At 47.7% G+C, this 16,274-nt stretch overlaps 2 protein-coding genes across 3 annotated transcripts in view; both read left to right on the top strand.

Annotated features, from left to right (window-relative positions):
- LOC136631255 (pantetheinase-like) overlaps window positions 1-16,274 on the top strand; it is a 127,882-nt gene that overhangs the window by 44,916 nt on the left and 66,692 nt on the right. The gene's annotated exons all lie outside the window — the stretch shown is intronic.
- Window positions 1-16,274, top strand: part of LOC136631322 (pantetheinase-like) — a 97,022-nt gene that overhangs the window by 24,349 nt on the left and 56,399 nt on the right. For both annotated transcript variants that reach the window (XM_066605583.1, XM_066605588.1), the window contains exons 3-5: window positions 8,733-8,925; window positions 9,292-9,583; window positions 12,425-12,789. In XM_066605583.1, coding sequence (XP_066461680.1) covers window positions 8,733-8,925; window positions 9,292-9,583; window positions 12,425-12,789 — 850 coding nt within the window. The remainder of the gene's footprint in view (window positions 1-8,732; window positions 8,926-9,291; window positions 9,584-12,424; window positions 12,790-16,274) is intronic.

The following is a 16,274-nucleotide window of genomic DNA, read 5'->3' as shown; positions in this document are numbered from 1 at the left end:
TTTCTAGTACTCACCTCCATATGTTGTTGTGCAACTGCCACATGGCTTGAGCCACACTCGCTCACCCTAAGATGGTGTCCATCAGCACTTTAATTTGGTCTCCTTGTTCACATTCATCACAAAAAATGCACTAGCCATGTCACCAAAGGGGTCGATGCTTTTCCAAACATGTTCTGTGAGCTTCCCACATCATAAAGTGGGCAGGGATTCTCCCTGTATTCGAAGTGGTAGTGCTGCTCGTTTTTACAAAAGAGCTTTAGCACTCCTTTACATTACCATGCATCATGTTGTGCAGACCAAACTTGACAACATATCACCATCCATGACAGGATGCAGTTGACTGTGACACTCATATGACTTATAGTCAGTATGGATAAAATGTTGTTATACACTGATATACAAACTGTGGCAGGAAATCTATACAGTGATGGTACTGTAAGTCACAGAAATCAGTATAATACATATATTATATATATATCAGTATAGAAATCAGTATAATACATATTATTATCACGTGTCTTATAGTCAGTTATAGAGATGAGCGAGCACCAAAATGCTCGGGTGCTCGTTACTCGGGACGAATTTATCGCGATGCTCGAGGGTTCGTTTCGAGTAACGAACCCCATTGAAGTCAATGGGCGACCGGAGCATTTTTGTATTTCGCCGATGCTCGCTAAGGTTTTCATGTGTGAAAATCTAGGCAATTCAAGAAAGTGATGGGAACGACACAGAAACGGATAGGGCAGGCGAGGGGCTACATGTTGGGCTGCATCTCAAGTTCACAGGTCCCACTATTAAGCCACAATACCGGCAAGAGTGGGCCCCCCCCCTCCCAACAACTTTTACTTCTGAAAAGCCCTCATTAGCATGGCATACCTTAGCTAAGCACCACACTAGCTACAACAAAGCACAATCACTGCCTGCATGACACTCCGCTGCCACTTCTCCTGGGTTACATGCTGCCCAACCCCCCTCCCCCCTGCACGACACAGTGTCCACAGCGCACACCAAACTGTCCCTGCGCAGCCTTCAGCTGCCCTCATGCCACACCACCCTCATGTCTATTTATAAGTGTGTCTGCCATGAGGAGGAACTGCAGGCACACACTGCAGAGGGTTGGCACGGCTAGGCAGCGACCCTGTTTAAAAGTGGTGGGGCGATAGCCCACAATGCTGTACAGAAGCAATGAGAAATCCAATCCTGTGCCACCTCCATCAGGAGCTGCACATGTGGGCATAGCAATGGGGAACCTATGTGCCACACACTATTCATTCTGTCAAGGTGTCTGTATGCCCCAGTCAGACTGGTAATATGTACCTTAACAGTAACCGCGTTGGTGGTAATGTGGTGATGACTGCGGACCTAGTAGCGCGGTTGTATTTTGTTGGTTTTTGGAATGTGGCCAGGATTAAGTGGGCCGTGGCGGGGGATGTTTTTGAGGCACTACGTGTCCTCTCCACGTGTCCGTGGTTATATGCACCTTAACAGTAACCGCGTTGGTGGTAATGTGGTGGTGACTGCGGACCTAGTAGCACGGTTGTATTTTGTTGGTTTTCGGAATGTGGCCAGGATTAAGTGGGCCGTGGCGGGGGGATGGTGGGGGGGCTCTCTTGTTGTGTCGGTAAAGGTGAAATTCTTGGACTGCCACCAGACGAACCAATGCAAAGGCATTTGCCAAGAATGTTTTCATTGTTGGAGGAGGAGGGGGATGTTTTTGAGGCACTACGTGTCCTCTCCACGTGTCCGTGGTTATATGCACCTTAACAGTAACCGCGTTGGTGGGAAATGGCCTCGCCGCCATCATGTCTTTGGGAAGCCTCTGTTTCCACACCCCAGAGACATACCATTAGCAGCGGTATAGGCAGAGCCCAGAATTCGTAACATTTCAGCCGTAGCATTAGGACAGGCCCCACTAACATATCACTAGCAGCATTATAGGGGGAGCACAGTATTAGTTCCATTTCAGTAATAGTAGCACTCAAGACAGGCCCCAGTAACAATTCCGAAGCAGCAGTATAGGAGGAGCATAGTCTAAGTTCCATTTAAGTAATAGTAGCAGCCTACACAGGCCCCAGGAACAATTCCGAAGCAGCAGTATAGTGGGAGCGCAGTCTTAGTTCCATTTCAGTAGCTGCAGTATAGCCAAGGCCCAAGTTACATTTATGTAGCTAAAGTGTAGGCCAACTCCACACACCTTTCTGTACCATGAGTGCAGGCGAAGAACATAGAAATTGCTATGATTACACTGTAGGTGAGGGCCCCAAAAAATTGGTGTACCAACAGTACTAATGTACCTCAGTAAAAATTGGCCATGCCCAACCAAGATGGCAGGTGAAACCCATTAATCGCTTTGGTTAATGTGGCTTAAGTGGTAACTAGGCCTGGAGGCAGCCCAGTTGAACGAAAAATTGGTTCAAGTTAAAGTTCCAACGCTTTTAAGAGCATTGAAACGTATAAAAAATTTTTAGAAAAATTATATGAGTGAGACTTGTGGCCCTAAGAAAAATTGCCCGTTCAGCGTGATTACGTGAGGTTTCAGGAGGAGGAGCAGGAGGAGGAGGAGGAATATTATACACAGATTGATGAAGCAGAAATGTCCCCGTTTTGGATGGTGAGAGAGAACTATGCTTCCATCCGCGGGTGCAGCCTACGTATTGCTTAGGTATCGCTGCTGTCCGCTGGTGGAGAAGAGAAGTCTGGGGAAATCCAGGCTTTGTTCGTCTTGATGAGTGTTAGCCTGTCGGCACTGTCGGTTGACAGGCGGGTACGCTTATCTGTGATGATTCCCCCAGCCGCACTAAACACCCTCTCCGACAAGACGCTAGCCGCAGGACAAGCAAGCACCTCCAGGGCATACAGCGCTAGTTCAGGCCACGTGTCCAGCTTCGACACCCAGTAGTTGTAGGTGGCAGAGGCGTCACGGAGGACGGTCGTGCGATCGGCTATGTACTCCCTCACCATCCTTTTACAGTGCTCCCGCCGACTCAGCCTTGGCTGGGGAGCGGTGACACAGTCTTGCTGGGGAGCCATAAAGCTGTCCAGGCCCTTAAAGACTGTTGCACTGCCTGGGCTGTACATGCTGCTCGATCTCCGCACCTCCCCTGTTACCTGGCCCTCGGAACTGCGCCTTCTGCCACTAGCGCTGTCGGATGGGAATTTTACCATCAGCTTGTCCGCCAGGGTCCTGTGGTATAGCAACACTCTCGAACCCCTTTCCTCTTCGGGAATGAGAGTGGGAAGGTTCTCCTTATAGCGTGGGTTGAGCAGTGTGTACACCCAGTAATCCGTAGTGCCAGAATGCGTGTAACGCGAGGGTCACGAGAAAGGCATCCTAACATGAAGTCAGCCATGTGTGCCAGGGTACCAGTACGCAACACATGGCTGTCCGCACTAGGAAGATCACTTTCAGGATCCTCCTCCTCCTCCTCAGGCCATACACACTGAAATGATGACAGGCAAGCAGCATGGGTACCGTCAGCAGTGGGCCAAGCTGTCTCTTCCCCCTCCTCCTCATCCTCCTCATGCTCCTCCTCCTCCTCCTGAACGCGCTGAGATATAGACAGGAGGGTGCTCTGACTATCCAGCGACATACTGTCTTCCCCCGGCTCTGTTTCCGAGCGCAAAGCGGCTGCCTTTATGGTTTGCAGGGAACTTCTCAAGATGCATAGCAGAGGAATGGTGACGCTAATGATTGCAGCATCGCCACTCACCACCTGGGTAGACTGCTCAAAGTTTCGAAGGACCTGGCAGATGTCTGCCAACCAGGCCCACTCTTCTGAAAAGAATTGAGGAGGCTGACTCCCACTGCGCCGCCCATGTTGGAGTTGGTATTCCACTATAGCTCTACGCTGCTCATAGAGCCTAGCCAACATGTGGAGCGTAGAGTTCCACCGTGTGGGCACGTCGCACAGCAGTCGGTGCACTGGAAGATTAAACCGATGTTGCAGGGTGCGCAGGGTGGCAGCGTCCGTGTGGGACTTGCGGAAATGTGCGCAGAGCCGGCGCACCTTTACGAGCAGATCTGACAAGCGTGGGTAGCTTTTCAGAAAGCGCTGAACCACCAAATTAAAGACGTGGGCCAGGCATGGCACGTGCGTGAGGCTGCCGAGCTGCAGAGCCGCCACCAGGTTACGGCCGTTGTCACACACGACCATGCCCGGTTGGAGGCTCAGCGGCGCAAGCCAACGGTCGGTCTGCTCTGTCAGACCCTGCAGCAGTTCGTGGGCCGTGTGCCTCCTATCTCCTAAGCTGAGTAGTTTCAGCACGGGCTGCTGACGCTTGCCCACCGCTGTGCTGCCACGCCGCGCGACACCGACTGCTGGTGACGTCCTGCTGCTGCTGACACATCTAGATTGCGAGACAGAGGTTGAGGAGGAGGAGGAGGGTGCTTTAGTGGAGGAAGCATACACCGCCGAACATACCACCACCGAGCTGGGGCCCGCAATTCTGGGGGTGGGTAGGACGTGAGCGGTCCCAGGCTCTGACTCTGTCCCAGCCTCCACTAAATTCACCCAATGTGCCGTCAGGGAGATGTAGTGGCCCTGCCCGCCTGTGCTTGTCCACGTGTCCGTAGTTAAGTGGACCTTGCCACTAACCGCATTGGTGAGGGCGCGTACAATGTTGCGGGAGACGTGGTCGTGCAGGGCTGGGACGGCACATCGGGAAAAGTAGTGGCGACTGGGAACTGAGTAGCGCGGGGCCGCCGCCGTCATCATAGTTTTGAAAGCCTCCGTTTCCACAACCCTATACGGCAGCATCTCAAGGCTGATAAATTTGGCTATGTGGACGGTTAACGATTGAGCGTGCGGGTGCGTGGTGGCGTACTTGCGCTTGCGCTCCAACACTTGCGCTAGCGACGGCTGGATTGTGCGGTGCGAGACATTGGTGGATGGGGTCGTGGACAGCGGAGGTGAGGGTGTGGGTGCAGGCCAGGAGACGGTAGTGCCTGTGTCCTGAGAGGGGGGTTGGATCTCAGTGGCAGGTTGGGGCACAGGGGGAGAGGCAGCGGTGCAAACTGGAGGCGGTGAACGGCCTTCGTCGCACCTTGTGGGGTGCTTGGCCATCATATGTCTGCGCATGCTGGTGGTGGTGAGGCTGGTGGTGGTGGCTCCCCGGCTGATGTTGGCGCGACAAAGGTTGCACACCACTGTTCGTCGGTCGTCAGGCGTCTCTGTGAAAAACTGCCAGACCTTAGAGCACCTCGGCCTCTGCAGGGTGGCATGGCGCGAGGGTGCGCTTTGGGAAACAGTTGGTGGATTATTCGGTCTGGCCCTGTCTCCACCCCTGGCCACCGCACTGCCTCTTGCAACCTGCCCTGTTGCTGCCCTTGCCTGCCCCTCTGAAGACCTGTCCTGAGTAGGCGTTGCACACCAGGTGGGGTCAGTCACCTCATCGTCCTGCTGCTCTTCCTCCGAATCCTCTGTGCGCTCCTCCCTCGGACTTACTGCCCTTACTACTACCTCACTGCAAGACAACTGTGTCTCATCGTCATCGTCCTCCTCACCCACTGAAAGGTCTTGAGACAGTTGCCGGAAGTCCCCAGCCTCATCCCCCGGACCCCGGGAACTTTCCAATGGTTGTGCATCAGTGACGATAAACTCCTCTGGTGGGAGAGGAACCACTGCTGCCCAATCTGAGCAGGGGCCCGAGAACAGTTCCTGGGAGTCTTCCCGCTCCTGAGCATGTGTCATTGTAGTGGAGTGAGGAGGCTGGGAGGAAGGAGGAGCAGCAGACAGAGGATTCGGATTTGCAGCACTGGACGGCGCAGAACTCTGCGTGGATGATAGCTTGCTCGAAGCACTTTCTGCCATCCACGACAGGACCTGCTCACACTGCTCATTTTCTAATAAAGGTCTCCCGCGTGGACCCATTAATTGGGCGATGAATGTGGGGACGCCAGAAACGTGCCTCTCTCCTAATCGCGCAGCAGTCGGCTGCGACACACCTGGATCAGGAGCTCGGCCTGTGCCCACACCCTCACTTGGGCCTACGCGTCCTCGGCCGCGTCCACGTCCTCTAGGCCTACTCCTACCCCTCAGCATGCTGTATTACCAGTGATTTCCAAGCCAGGAAAGAAATTGGCGCAAGCCTGGAGCCAAAATAGAATTTTTTCCCTTGTTTTTCAAAGGACAAGCCACACTGCGTGTATTCAATGAATACTACTAAGTTTAATAACTGTGTTGTGGCCCTGCAAATGTGTCACAGAACTGCAGTGATGCAAAGTTATTCGCTACAGCAGATCAGGGATTTCCCATGCAGGAAAAAAATTGGCGCAAGCCTGCAGCCAAAATAGAATTTTTCCCTTGTTTTTCAAAGGACAAGCCACACTGCGTGTATTCAATGAATACTACTAAGTTTAATAACTGTGTTGTGGCCCTGCAAATGTGTCAGAGAACTGCAGTGATGCAAAGTTATTCGCTACAGCAGATCAGGGATTTCCTATGCAGGAAAAAAATTGGCGCAAGCCTGCAGTAAAACGTAGCTGGCTGCGTGTGATTTTTTTTTAACGTTCTGCACGCAGCACACATGTACCCAGAGCCCTGAGGACTGTCAGAGGCAGGCGAAATAGAATTTTTTCCCTTGTTTTTCAAAGGAAAAGCTACACTGCGTCTATTCAATGAATAATGTATGTCTTCTGGCCCTGCCTACACAATTCTATCCCTGTAGTATTAATGCCGGGTGCAATGGTCTGCACAGCCGGTTTTGAGAAAAAAAAAAAATATGCAACACTGCTAACAGCAGCCTGGACAGTACTGCACACGGATAGATGTGGCCCTAGAAAGGACCGTTGGGGTTCTTGAAGCCTACACTCACTGCTAACACTCTCCCTGCCTAACCACCACTTCTGTCCCTATTGCAGGGCGCAATGCTCTGCAGATCCAATTTTGAAAAAAAAAATAAAAATACAGTGCTAACATAGTACTGCACACTATTAGATGTGGCCCAGAGAAGGACCGTTGGGGTTCTTGAAGCCTACACTAACTCCTAACGCTCTCCCTACAGCAGCTCCAGCACGATAGCACTTTCCCTCAGCTAACTCACAAGGCATCTGAGGCGAGCCGCGGGAGGGGCCGATTTTTATACTCGGGTGACATCAGATCTCCCCAGCCACTCACAGCAGGGGGGTGGTATAGGGCTTGAACGTCACAGGGGGAAGTTGTAATGCCTTCCCTGTCTTTCAATTGGCCAGAAAAGCGCGCTAACGTCTCAGAGAGGAAACTGAAAGTAACCAGAACATCGCGTGGTACTCGTTACGAGTACCGAGCATCCCGAGCACGCTAATATTCGCCCGAGTATCAAGCTCAGACGAGTACGTTCGCTCATCTCTAGTCAGTATGGATAAAATGTTGTCATACACTGATATAAAAACTGTGGCAGGAAATCTATACAGTGATGGCACTGTAAGTCACAGAAATCAGTATAATACATATTTTTTTTTTTACTATTTTATGTCCATAGGTAGCTTTTATGGCTAATGGCTTTTATTAATGCCTGCAGGGCAAAGCTTTCAATTTATGGTAATAGGAAAATCTCAATCAATGATCCCCTTGATAACTCCTTATGGACCTTTCATATGGGATGGAATTACACCGCAGGACAAGCCAAATTCACAGCTGTGGAATTCCACACCAGAATCTGCAGGTCTAACACTAGATTTCGGTGCATAATTTACTACAGCTAGTGGTGCGTTGTGCAGCCTATTCTGTCCCATGTGAAAGGTCCCTTAAACTTTTTTGAGTAACAGTCGTTGTGTCATTTACAGCGCAAGATGATCTCTCAACATGAGCGATCACCTTGCACTGTGAGCTGAGGATGCAGAAGACAAGCGGGGTGGCCCTGCTTGTCTTCTGCATCCAGCTGTTCCCACTCTGAGCGCCTGATTGTTATACAGCCGAGCGCTCTGAGCAGAGAACGCAGAAAACAAGCGAGGTGGCCGCGCCTGTCTTCTGCATCCAGCTGTTCCCCGCTCAGAGTTCCCCGCTGTTATACAGTCAAGTGCTCGGAGCGGAGGATGCAGAAGACAATCGGGGTGTCCCCGCTTGTCTTCTGCTTCCAGCTTGTCTTCTGCATCCAGTTGTTCCCCGCTCGGAGCGCCCAGCTGTTATTAAGCCGAGCGCTCGGAGTGGAGGATGCAGAAGACAATCGGGGTGTCCCTGCTTGTCTTCTGCATCCAGCTGTTCCGTGCTCCGAGCGCCCGGCTGTTATACAGCTGAGCGTTTGGAGCGGAGGATGCAGAAGACCAGTGCGATGGCCCCGCTTGTCTTCTGCATTCAGCTGTTTTCTGCATGGAGCGCCCAGCTCTTATACAGCCGGATGCTCCGAGCAAGGTATGGAGAACACAGCTGGACCGCTCTGTTCTTCATACCCAGCCTGTCATCAAGGAGCGGGATACAGCTGAAACGATAGTATCAGCTCTATCCTGCTGTGAATTCCTGATAAGGCTCATCGTTGTCTTTCAGCACACTGAAAGACAACGATGAGCGACGGCTTAACGAAAACTGCATGATGTCAGTGCAGTTACACACAACAATTATCGCTCAAAAGACAGCTTTTAAACGAATTTTGAGCGATAATCGTTGTGTCTAAATGGGCCTTTAGGATGACTGGGTGCCCTTAACAGATTGACAGCTCATTTGTTCCCTTGCATTAGTCAAGCAGGCGCCTTACGGCATCTCTCTTTTTTTTGGGTGAGGGTCTATTGTCTAACTGTACATTGACTTTAAATTGTGCAGGTTTGGTCCAGCTGATGTTCAGACAAGACTGAGTTGTATGGCAAAGAGCAATTCCATTTATGTTGTTGGAAATATTGGTGATAAAAAATTGTGCTACAGATCTGACATTGGATGCCCAGATGATGGCCAATATAACTATAACACTGCTGTAGTGTATGACTCTAATGGAAAGTTAGTAGCACGCTATCACAAGGTAAGTCTCTAATTTTGACTGCGTCTGTTTTTTCTTAAATTTCAATCTCCCGCTCTGTAACTTTGCAATGTTGCAAATAAACGCTGCATATACGCAATGTAACTGCGTATATACAGCGATTATTATGTGCCCATAAAGAACAAGAGGGCTCTATTGTGAGTAATACACAGTAAATAGAACATGCTGCGTTCCTTTTTTACATGCATATTATATATCAAAAATACTAGTATAAGTAGGTCAATGAAAATCAATGTATTTTCATTGACTCCATTCACCACGTATTATGCACACATACATTGCACACATAATACACATAATGAAATAACTCTCATGTGTGCCTGTCCTAATGGTACATCTTTCTTACAGTATAACCTGTTTCGTGGAGAGAACCAATTTAATGTACCCAAAGAGCCAGAGATTGTGACCTTTGACACTCCTTTTGGAAAATTTGGAATTTTTATCTGCTATGATATACTTTTTTACAACCCAGCTGTTGCACTGGTAGTAGAACACAATGTGGACACTATTCTTTTTCCTACTGCATGGATGAATCGTCTTCCTCATCTTACTGCTATAGAATTCCACTCAGCATGGGCCATGGGAATGGGTGTGAATTTGCTCTCTGCAAACACCCATAATACTAGCATGAGGATGACCGGTAAGTCCAAATGCAATCTCTCACAAATATAGTCTAACCCACAAGAATAAAACCCATAAATATAAAATCCTCAGTACTGTAATAACTATATATGTATTTTAAAGTGTATCTTTAAAGGATTTTCCACTCGAATGGGAATGAGCTTACAGTACTGTTCCTGCGCAGTGTACAGAGCTGTGCTGCTTCTGGTTGGCAGCAACTCCAGTAAAAGGCTCATCAGTCGGGTCGCGGGTGTTGGATCCCTTCAATCTGATATTGATGACTTGTCCTGAAGATAGGTCATTAATACTCGCCTCAAACATTATTCATCCGGCGGTGCTCTAGAAGTGCTGAACAGCTGTGGAAGAAGTCTCAAAAGTCCGCAGACTTTCTCCACTTTAAATTCATGCTCAGAACCTACAACCTTGCCCTCCACTATGCCAAACAAGTCTACTTCACCTCTCTTGTCTCCATACTATTCCATAACCCTAAATGGCTCTTTGATACTTTTCACTCCCTTCTCAGCCCTAAATCGCAGCCCCCTGTGATAGATATCATTGCTAAAGAGCTGGCTGCTTACTTTAAAAAGAAAATTGATGACATCCGGCAGGAAATAACCTCCCAATCCCAGACTAGCCCTGACCCTAGTCTCGTCAGTATTACATCTAGCTCCTGTCCACTCTCTGCACTTAGACCAACGACAGAGGAAGAAGTCTCCAGACTGCTCTACTCTGCTCGCCCCACCACGTGCGCTAGCAACCCTCTCCCCTCACACCTCCTCTGATTCCTCTCTCCGGTGGTCATCTCCCACCTCACCACTATATTCAATCTTTCTCTGACCTCTAGCATTTTCCCCTCCTCATTCAAACACACTATCATATCCATGCTGCTAAAGAAACCGACTATTGACTCGACCAATGCTGCGAACTATCGACCCATCTCAAACCTTCCCTTCATCTAAAAATTACTAGAATGCCTGGTTTACTCTCACATTATATTCTATCTCTTAGAAAACTCTCTTCTTGAACCTCTACAGTCCGGCTTCCGCCCCCTACCCTTGACAGAAACTGCCCTGACTAAAGTGTCAAACGACCTCTTGGTTTTCAGTACCATCTCTATGCTGACGATACTGAGCTATACACCTCCTCCCAGGACATCACAGCAACATTCCTCCAGAACCGACCAACTGTCTGCTCTGTCTAACACTATGTCCTCTCTCTACATAAAACTGAACCTCTCAAAAACTGACCTTGTCCTGTTTCCACCCTCTACTAACCGACCTCATCCTGACATCTCCATCTCAGTGTGTGGCACCACCATAACTCCCAGACAGCACACCCGTTGCCTTGGGGTCATATTCGACTCCGACCTCTCTTTCACCCCTTACATCCAATCTCTCGCCCGAACATGTCAGCTGCACCTCAAGAACATCGCTAGAATACATCCTTTTCTTACCGTGGACATGCTAAAAACGCTCACTGTTGCCCTCATCCACTCTCGGCTCGATTATTACAACTCGCTGCTGATAGGCCTCCCCTGCACCAGACTCTCCAATCTATCCTGAATGAGACAGCCAGGCTCATCTTCCTGCCCAGCCGCTGATTGGATGCCTCTGCCCTGTGCCGGTCACTGCACTGGCTGCCCATCAAATACAGAATACAATTTAAACTCACTACCCTCATCCACAAAGCAATCCACAGCACTGCCCTGTCTTACATTGCTTCTCTCATCTCAATTCACCACCCAGCCTTTGCCCTCTGCTTTGCTAACGAAAACAGACTAACTACCCCTCTGATTCGAATCTCTCATTCCCACCTCCAAGACTTCTCCAGAGCAGCACTTGTCCTCTGGAAGGCGCTACCAAAAAATATCCGGGCAATCATTGACACACAGAACTTCAGGCGTGCTCTAAAAACGCACCTCTTCAGGGAGGCATACCATATTCCCTAAACCAAACCCCTCTAAACTCTGCCTGGTAACATGCTCCCTGTCCTACCAGCTGCAGCTCCTGCTAGCCTTATTCAGCCGACATCTGCAGTCATACTGACTCCGCCACTATACGGTCTGACCATTGTCTGTGTGTATAGTATCTCTCACACTCCACCTCGGCATACCGTGCACATTCCCAGCCCATTTACCTTCTGTATCACCCCCTTATCTGTAGTATGTAAGCTTGTTGGAGCAGGACCCTCACCGCTACTGTTTCCGTCAATTGATTACTTCATGTAACCGTGGTTTTGTTTTTATTTCCCCTGCATTGTAAGCGCTGCGGAATATGTTGGCGCTATATAAATAAAGATTATTATCAAGATTATTATTATTAATAGTATGCGCCCGGAAAACCCTTCAATAACATTTATCTTGGTACTAAATATATTTATCTTGTACTAGTGATGTGCAGATCTCTTTCTGTCTGTTTTGTCTATTGCATACCATCTAACATAAGATAGACAACCTGAGGTTTTTACAGGATTAACAGTACATGGCTTGCAGAAACCACACCTGTCCGTGGGTTGTGTCTTTTTGGTTCCTTCTTGTGTACCCCACATGCAGCAGACTGCTAGGCACTCTTGCATTTACTTTGTAATTGCAAATGAGCTCCATTGAAGTAAATGGTGTTCAGCTGCAATACCATAAGCAGACTGTGGACTGGTGTGGTGCTGCTTTTTTAAGAAAACAGCTATGTTTTTCTATTCCTGAACAACCCTTTTGAGGGGCTGCTGAAGAAGTGAAAGTGATAGCTAACAAGATTACATCAAATGCACAAGTAAGCTTTAACTTCCCTACTCATCATTAAAAATACATAATTATTCCAAATGGTTCAAATGAACAAAATATTTCTAATGTTTTTTCTCTTTATAGGCAGTGGAATCTTTTCCTCAGATAAAATTGTTCCATATTATTATAACATGATGAATGAGTCGGGACACCTCCTGATCTCAGAACTTAATTCCCATCCGCGGAAATCTTCAACATACTATCCTATCACATGGAACCTGTACGCCTCTCAAATCGAGAACTTTCCTTCTGGCAGCAATGTTTTTAATGGGTACCTTGCTGCGGATAAATATACTTTTACTGAGCTTAAAGAGCTAAACGGAGAGTATTCCATTTGCCAAAATGACTTATGTTGCCACTTAACTTATACAATGGTTGAGAAGCGCACTGATGAGATGTTTGTATTTGGTGTTTACAATGGTTTTCACAAAGGAAATTACTATCTCCAGGTATGATTTTCTGTTTTCTTTAAAACTACTTAAATGAAGATTACAGTTGGAGCCACTAGGTCATATATACTGGATAAAATACAGAGACGTTCAAAGTGGTATGAAGTAATTTTACATATCTTTGGATGTAACGAAGGAAACACATGCTATAAAATCCTTTGCATTGTGAAATTGAGATAAAATACTGTATAGACAACACCAGGGGCAAAACTAGAAAACACTGTGCCCCGCAGCAAAGTTTTGAATGGGACCCCCTTGTGTAAGAACATTTACCAGACCTATGTGTAAGTTCAGGCAAGTACACACTATAATGCCAAATTACACTTACAAAATAAACTAACTTACAAAACTAGGCTGCTAAGTATGTGCTTACCTTTATATTCTTAGGAATAGTTTAATAACAGTTAAGTCCTGATATTTCACCCCAAACCACACCCCGAAAGTATATTGCATGCTATACATACAAGGTACAAATATTGTCACCATTACCATATTAACTCCATACAATTACAGAACAAAACCTACTATAACAAAACCAACACTACCAATAATAACACTATCTAGGGGCCAAATAATACTGCCACACTATGATCGCATATTACCAACACATATTATCTAATACCCCTATACTGATACTGAATGAAGACTACTACAAAGATTAGTATTACCAGTGATAACACTACATGAGAGCCAAATAATATCCCCAGACCTTGATCACATATTAGCACCAGATAGTGATAGAATAATATCACCACAGTTATTAAAAAATACCATTATAAGAAGACCAATATCGTCCCCATGCAGTGACCATATTGCAGTAGATACCAGCTCTACAGAGGCACTTTGCAGACCATATAAACAACTATAATACCAGTGATCTCAGGTTATGTCTAGAGATGAGCGAGCACCAAAATGCTCGGTTGCTTGTTACTCGAGTCAAACTTTCAGTGATGCTCTAGAGTTCTTTTCGAGTAACGAACCCCATTGAAGTCAATGGGCGACTCGAGCATTTTTGTATATCGCAGATGCTCGCTAAAGTTTTCATTTGTGAAAACCTGGGAAATTCAAGAAAGTGATGGGAACGACACAGAAACGGATAGGGCAGGCGAGGGGCTACATGTTGGGCTGCATCTCAAGTTCACAGGTCCCACTATTAAGCCACAATAGTGGCAAGAGTGAGACCCCCCTTCCCACACTGTCAGCGTAAAGATCGTTCTCCTCTGCCACAGCTGTAACAGCTGTGGCAGAGAAGAACGGTGTTAGCCCATTGAATTCAATGGAGTCGGCGATTCAGCCGGCTCCATTGAAAGCAATGGGCTGCCGGCGATCGCGGGATGAATTGTCGGGAAGGGGTTAAATATATAAGCCCTTCCCTGTAATTCATCCAGAAATGTGTAAAAATAAAAAAATATATATACTCACCTGGTCCCGGCAGATGGAGTTCAGCGCGGCCAGCGGCAGTCCTCCTGAACTGCTCTGAACAGCTGTGAGTAGTATTCAGCAGCCGGGGATTTAAAATCCCCGCCTGCTGAATGAGCTGCCTCTAATTGGTCACAGCCTGACCAATCAGAGGCAGATCTCACTCACACACCCATTCATGAATTCATGAATGGGTGAGTGACTGCTGCCTCTCATCTGATTGGTCCCGCTGAGCCAATCAGATGAGGAGCAGCAGTCACTCACCCATTCATGAATTCATGAATGGGTGTGTGAGTGAGATCTGCCTCTGATTGGTCAGGCTGTGACCAATTAGAGGCAGCTCATTCAGCAGGCGGGGATTTTAAATCCCCGGCTGCTGAATACTACTCACAGCTGTTCAAAGCAGTTCAGGAGGACTGCCGCCGGCCGCGCTGAACTCCGTCTGCCGGGACCAGGTGAGTATATTTTTATTTTTTATTTTTACACATTTCTGGATGAATTGCAGGGAAGGACTTATATATTTAACCCCTTCCCAACAATTCATCCAGCGCTAGCCGGCAGCCCATTGCTTTCAATGGAGCCGGCTGTATTGCCGGCTCCATTGAATTCAATGGTCAGTGCTCGTTTAATCGAGACGAGTACCGCGTGGTGCTCGTCTCGAGTAACGAGCATCTCGAGCACCCTAATACTCGAACGACCATCAAGCTCGGACGAGTATGCTCGCTCATCTCTAGTTATGTCCTCTCTGTCTGGAGTTGCTCACTTTCCCCTTCTTTTCCATCCAGCTCTGGCCACCATGATGACTTCTTCTGGCTGCAAGTTGTCTGCAGAATTTGACTAATACATCTTTTGCTTCCTGTTTTTGCAGTGCATCTTTTCATTTTCCACACATTTAAACATTCTTCCCATCCATTGTACCCAATATAGTAGTATTGCCACCTGTAGTGTCTCTCACAGCAATAGTATGTCTCCTTTTCGGCTCCCTGCATGCCCCACATGGTAAGTGCTGCTTTTACTGCCCTTCATACAGAAATAGCACCCCCTTATGCCCCCTCTGAATCATAATGCCCCTACCATACCTATGTAGAGTAATAAAATCCCCTGTGATGTCCGCCCAGAGTAATAAAGCCCCTTTCATATTCACATGCAATAATGCCCCTTTTTTATGCCCACAGTGTTATAATGCCCCCTTTTATTCCTCATCTGTAATAATGCCCCTTTTCATGACATCATGCCCCATTTATACCCTGAAACAGGTTGATGGAATGGAATTATACTTTATGCCTGAGGAAGAATCTTGAGTAGGTCTGAAAGCTTGCAATAATATCCTGTATTTTTCTTAGCCATTAAAAGGGATATCTACAGTATTACTTTTTTGTTCTTGCTGAGAACAAAGACTTGTCTAGCATGCTGCTGTCCCCGGCTTGATCGATATTTTATATATAATTCCAACTACGCAATACTGATCATACTAGGTACCTTGTTGTGCTATAACAAACATAATGAATAGAGATGAGCGAACGTACTCGTCCGAGCTTGATACTCATTCGAGTATTAGCGTGTTCGAGATGCTCGATATTCGTGACGAGTACCACGCGATGTTCGAGTTACTTTCACTTTCATCTCTGAGACGTTCGCGTGCTTTTCTGGCCAATAGAAAGACAGGGAAGGCATTACAACTTCCCCCTGCGACTTTCAAGCCCTATACCACCCCCCTGCAGTGAGTGGCTGGCGAGATCAGGTGTCACCCGAGTATAAAAATCGGCCCCTCCCGCGGCTCGCCACAGATGCGTTCTGACATAGTTCACGGAAAGTGCTGTCTTGGTGGAGTTGCTATAGGGAGAGTGTTAGGAGTATTTTAGGCTTCAAGAACCCCAATGGTCCTTCTTAGGGCCACATCTAACCGTGTGCAGTACTGTGGAGGCTGCTTTTTGCAGTGTTGCACATTTTTTTTTTGTATATCGGCCGTGCAGAGCAGTAATACTCCAGGGCCAGAAGTGGTGGTTAGGCAGGGACAGAAGACATATATTGTGAGTCAGGGACAGAAGGCATATATTGTGAGGCAG

Source organism: Eleutherodactylus coqui, chromosome 1 (genome assembly GCF_035609145.1).
Source record: "Eleutherodactylus coqui strain aEleCoq1 chromosome 1, aEleCoq1.hap1, whole genome shotgun sequence".
Taxonomy (NCBI): domain Eukaryota; kingdom Metazoa; phylum Chordata; class Amphibia; order Anura; family Eleutherodactylidae; genus Eleutherodactylus; species Eleutherodactylus coqui.
The sequence above is the reverse complement of the archived record's forward strand: the minus strand, read 5'-3'. Positions and strand labels throughout refer to the sequence as shown.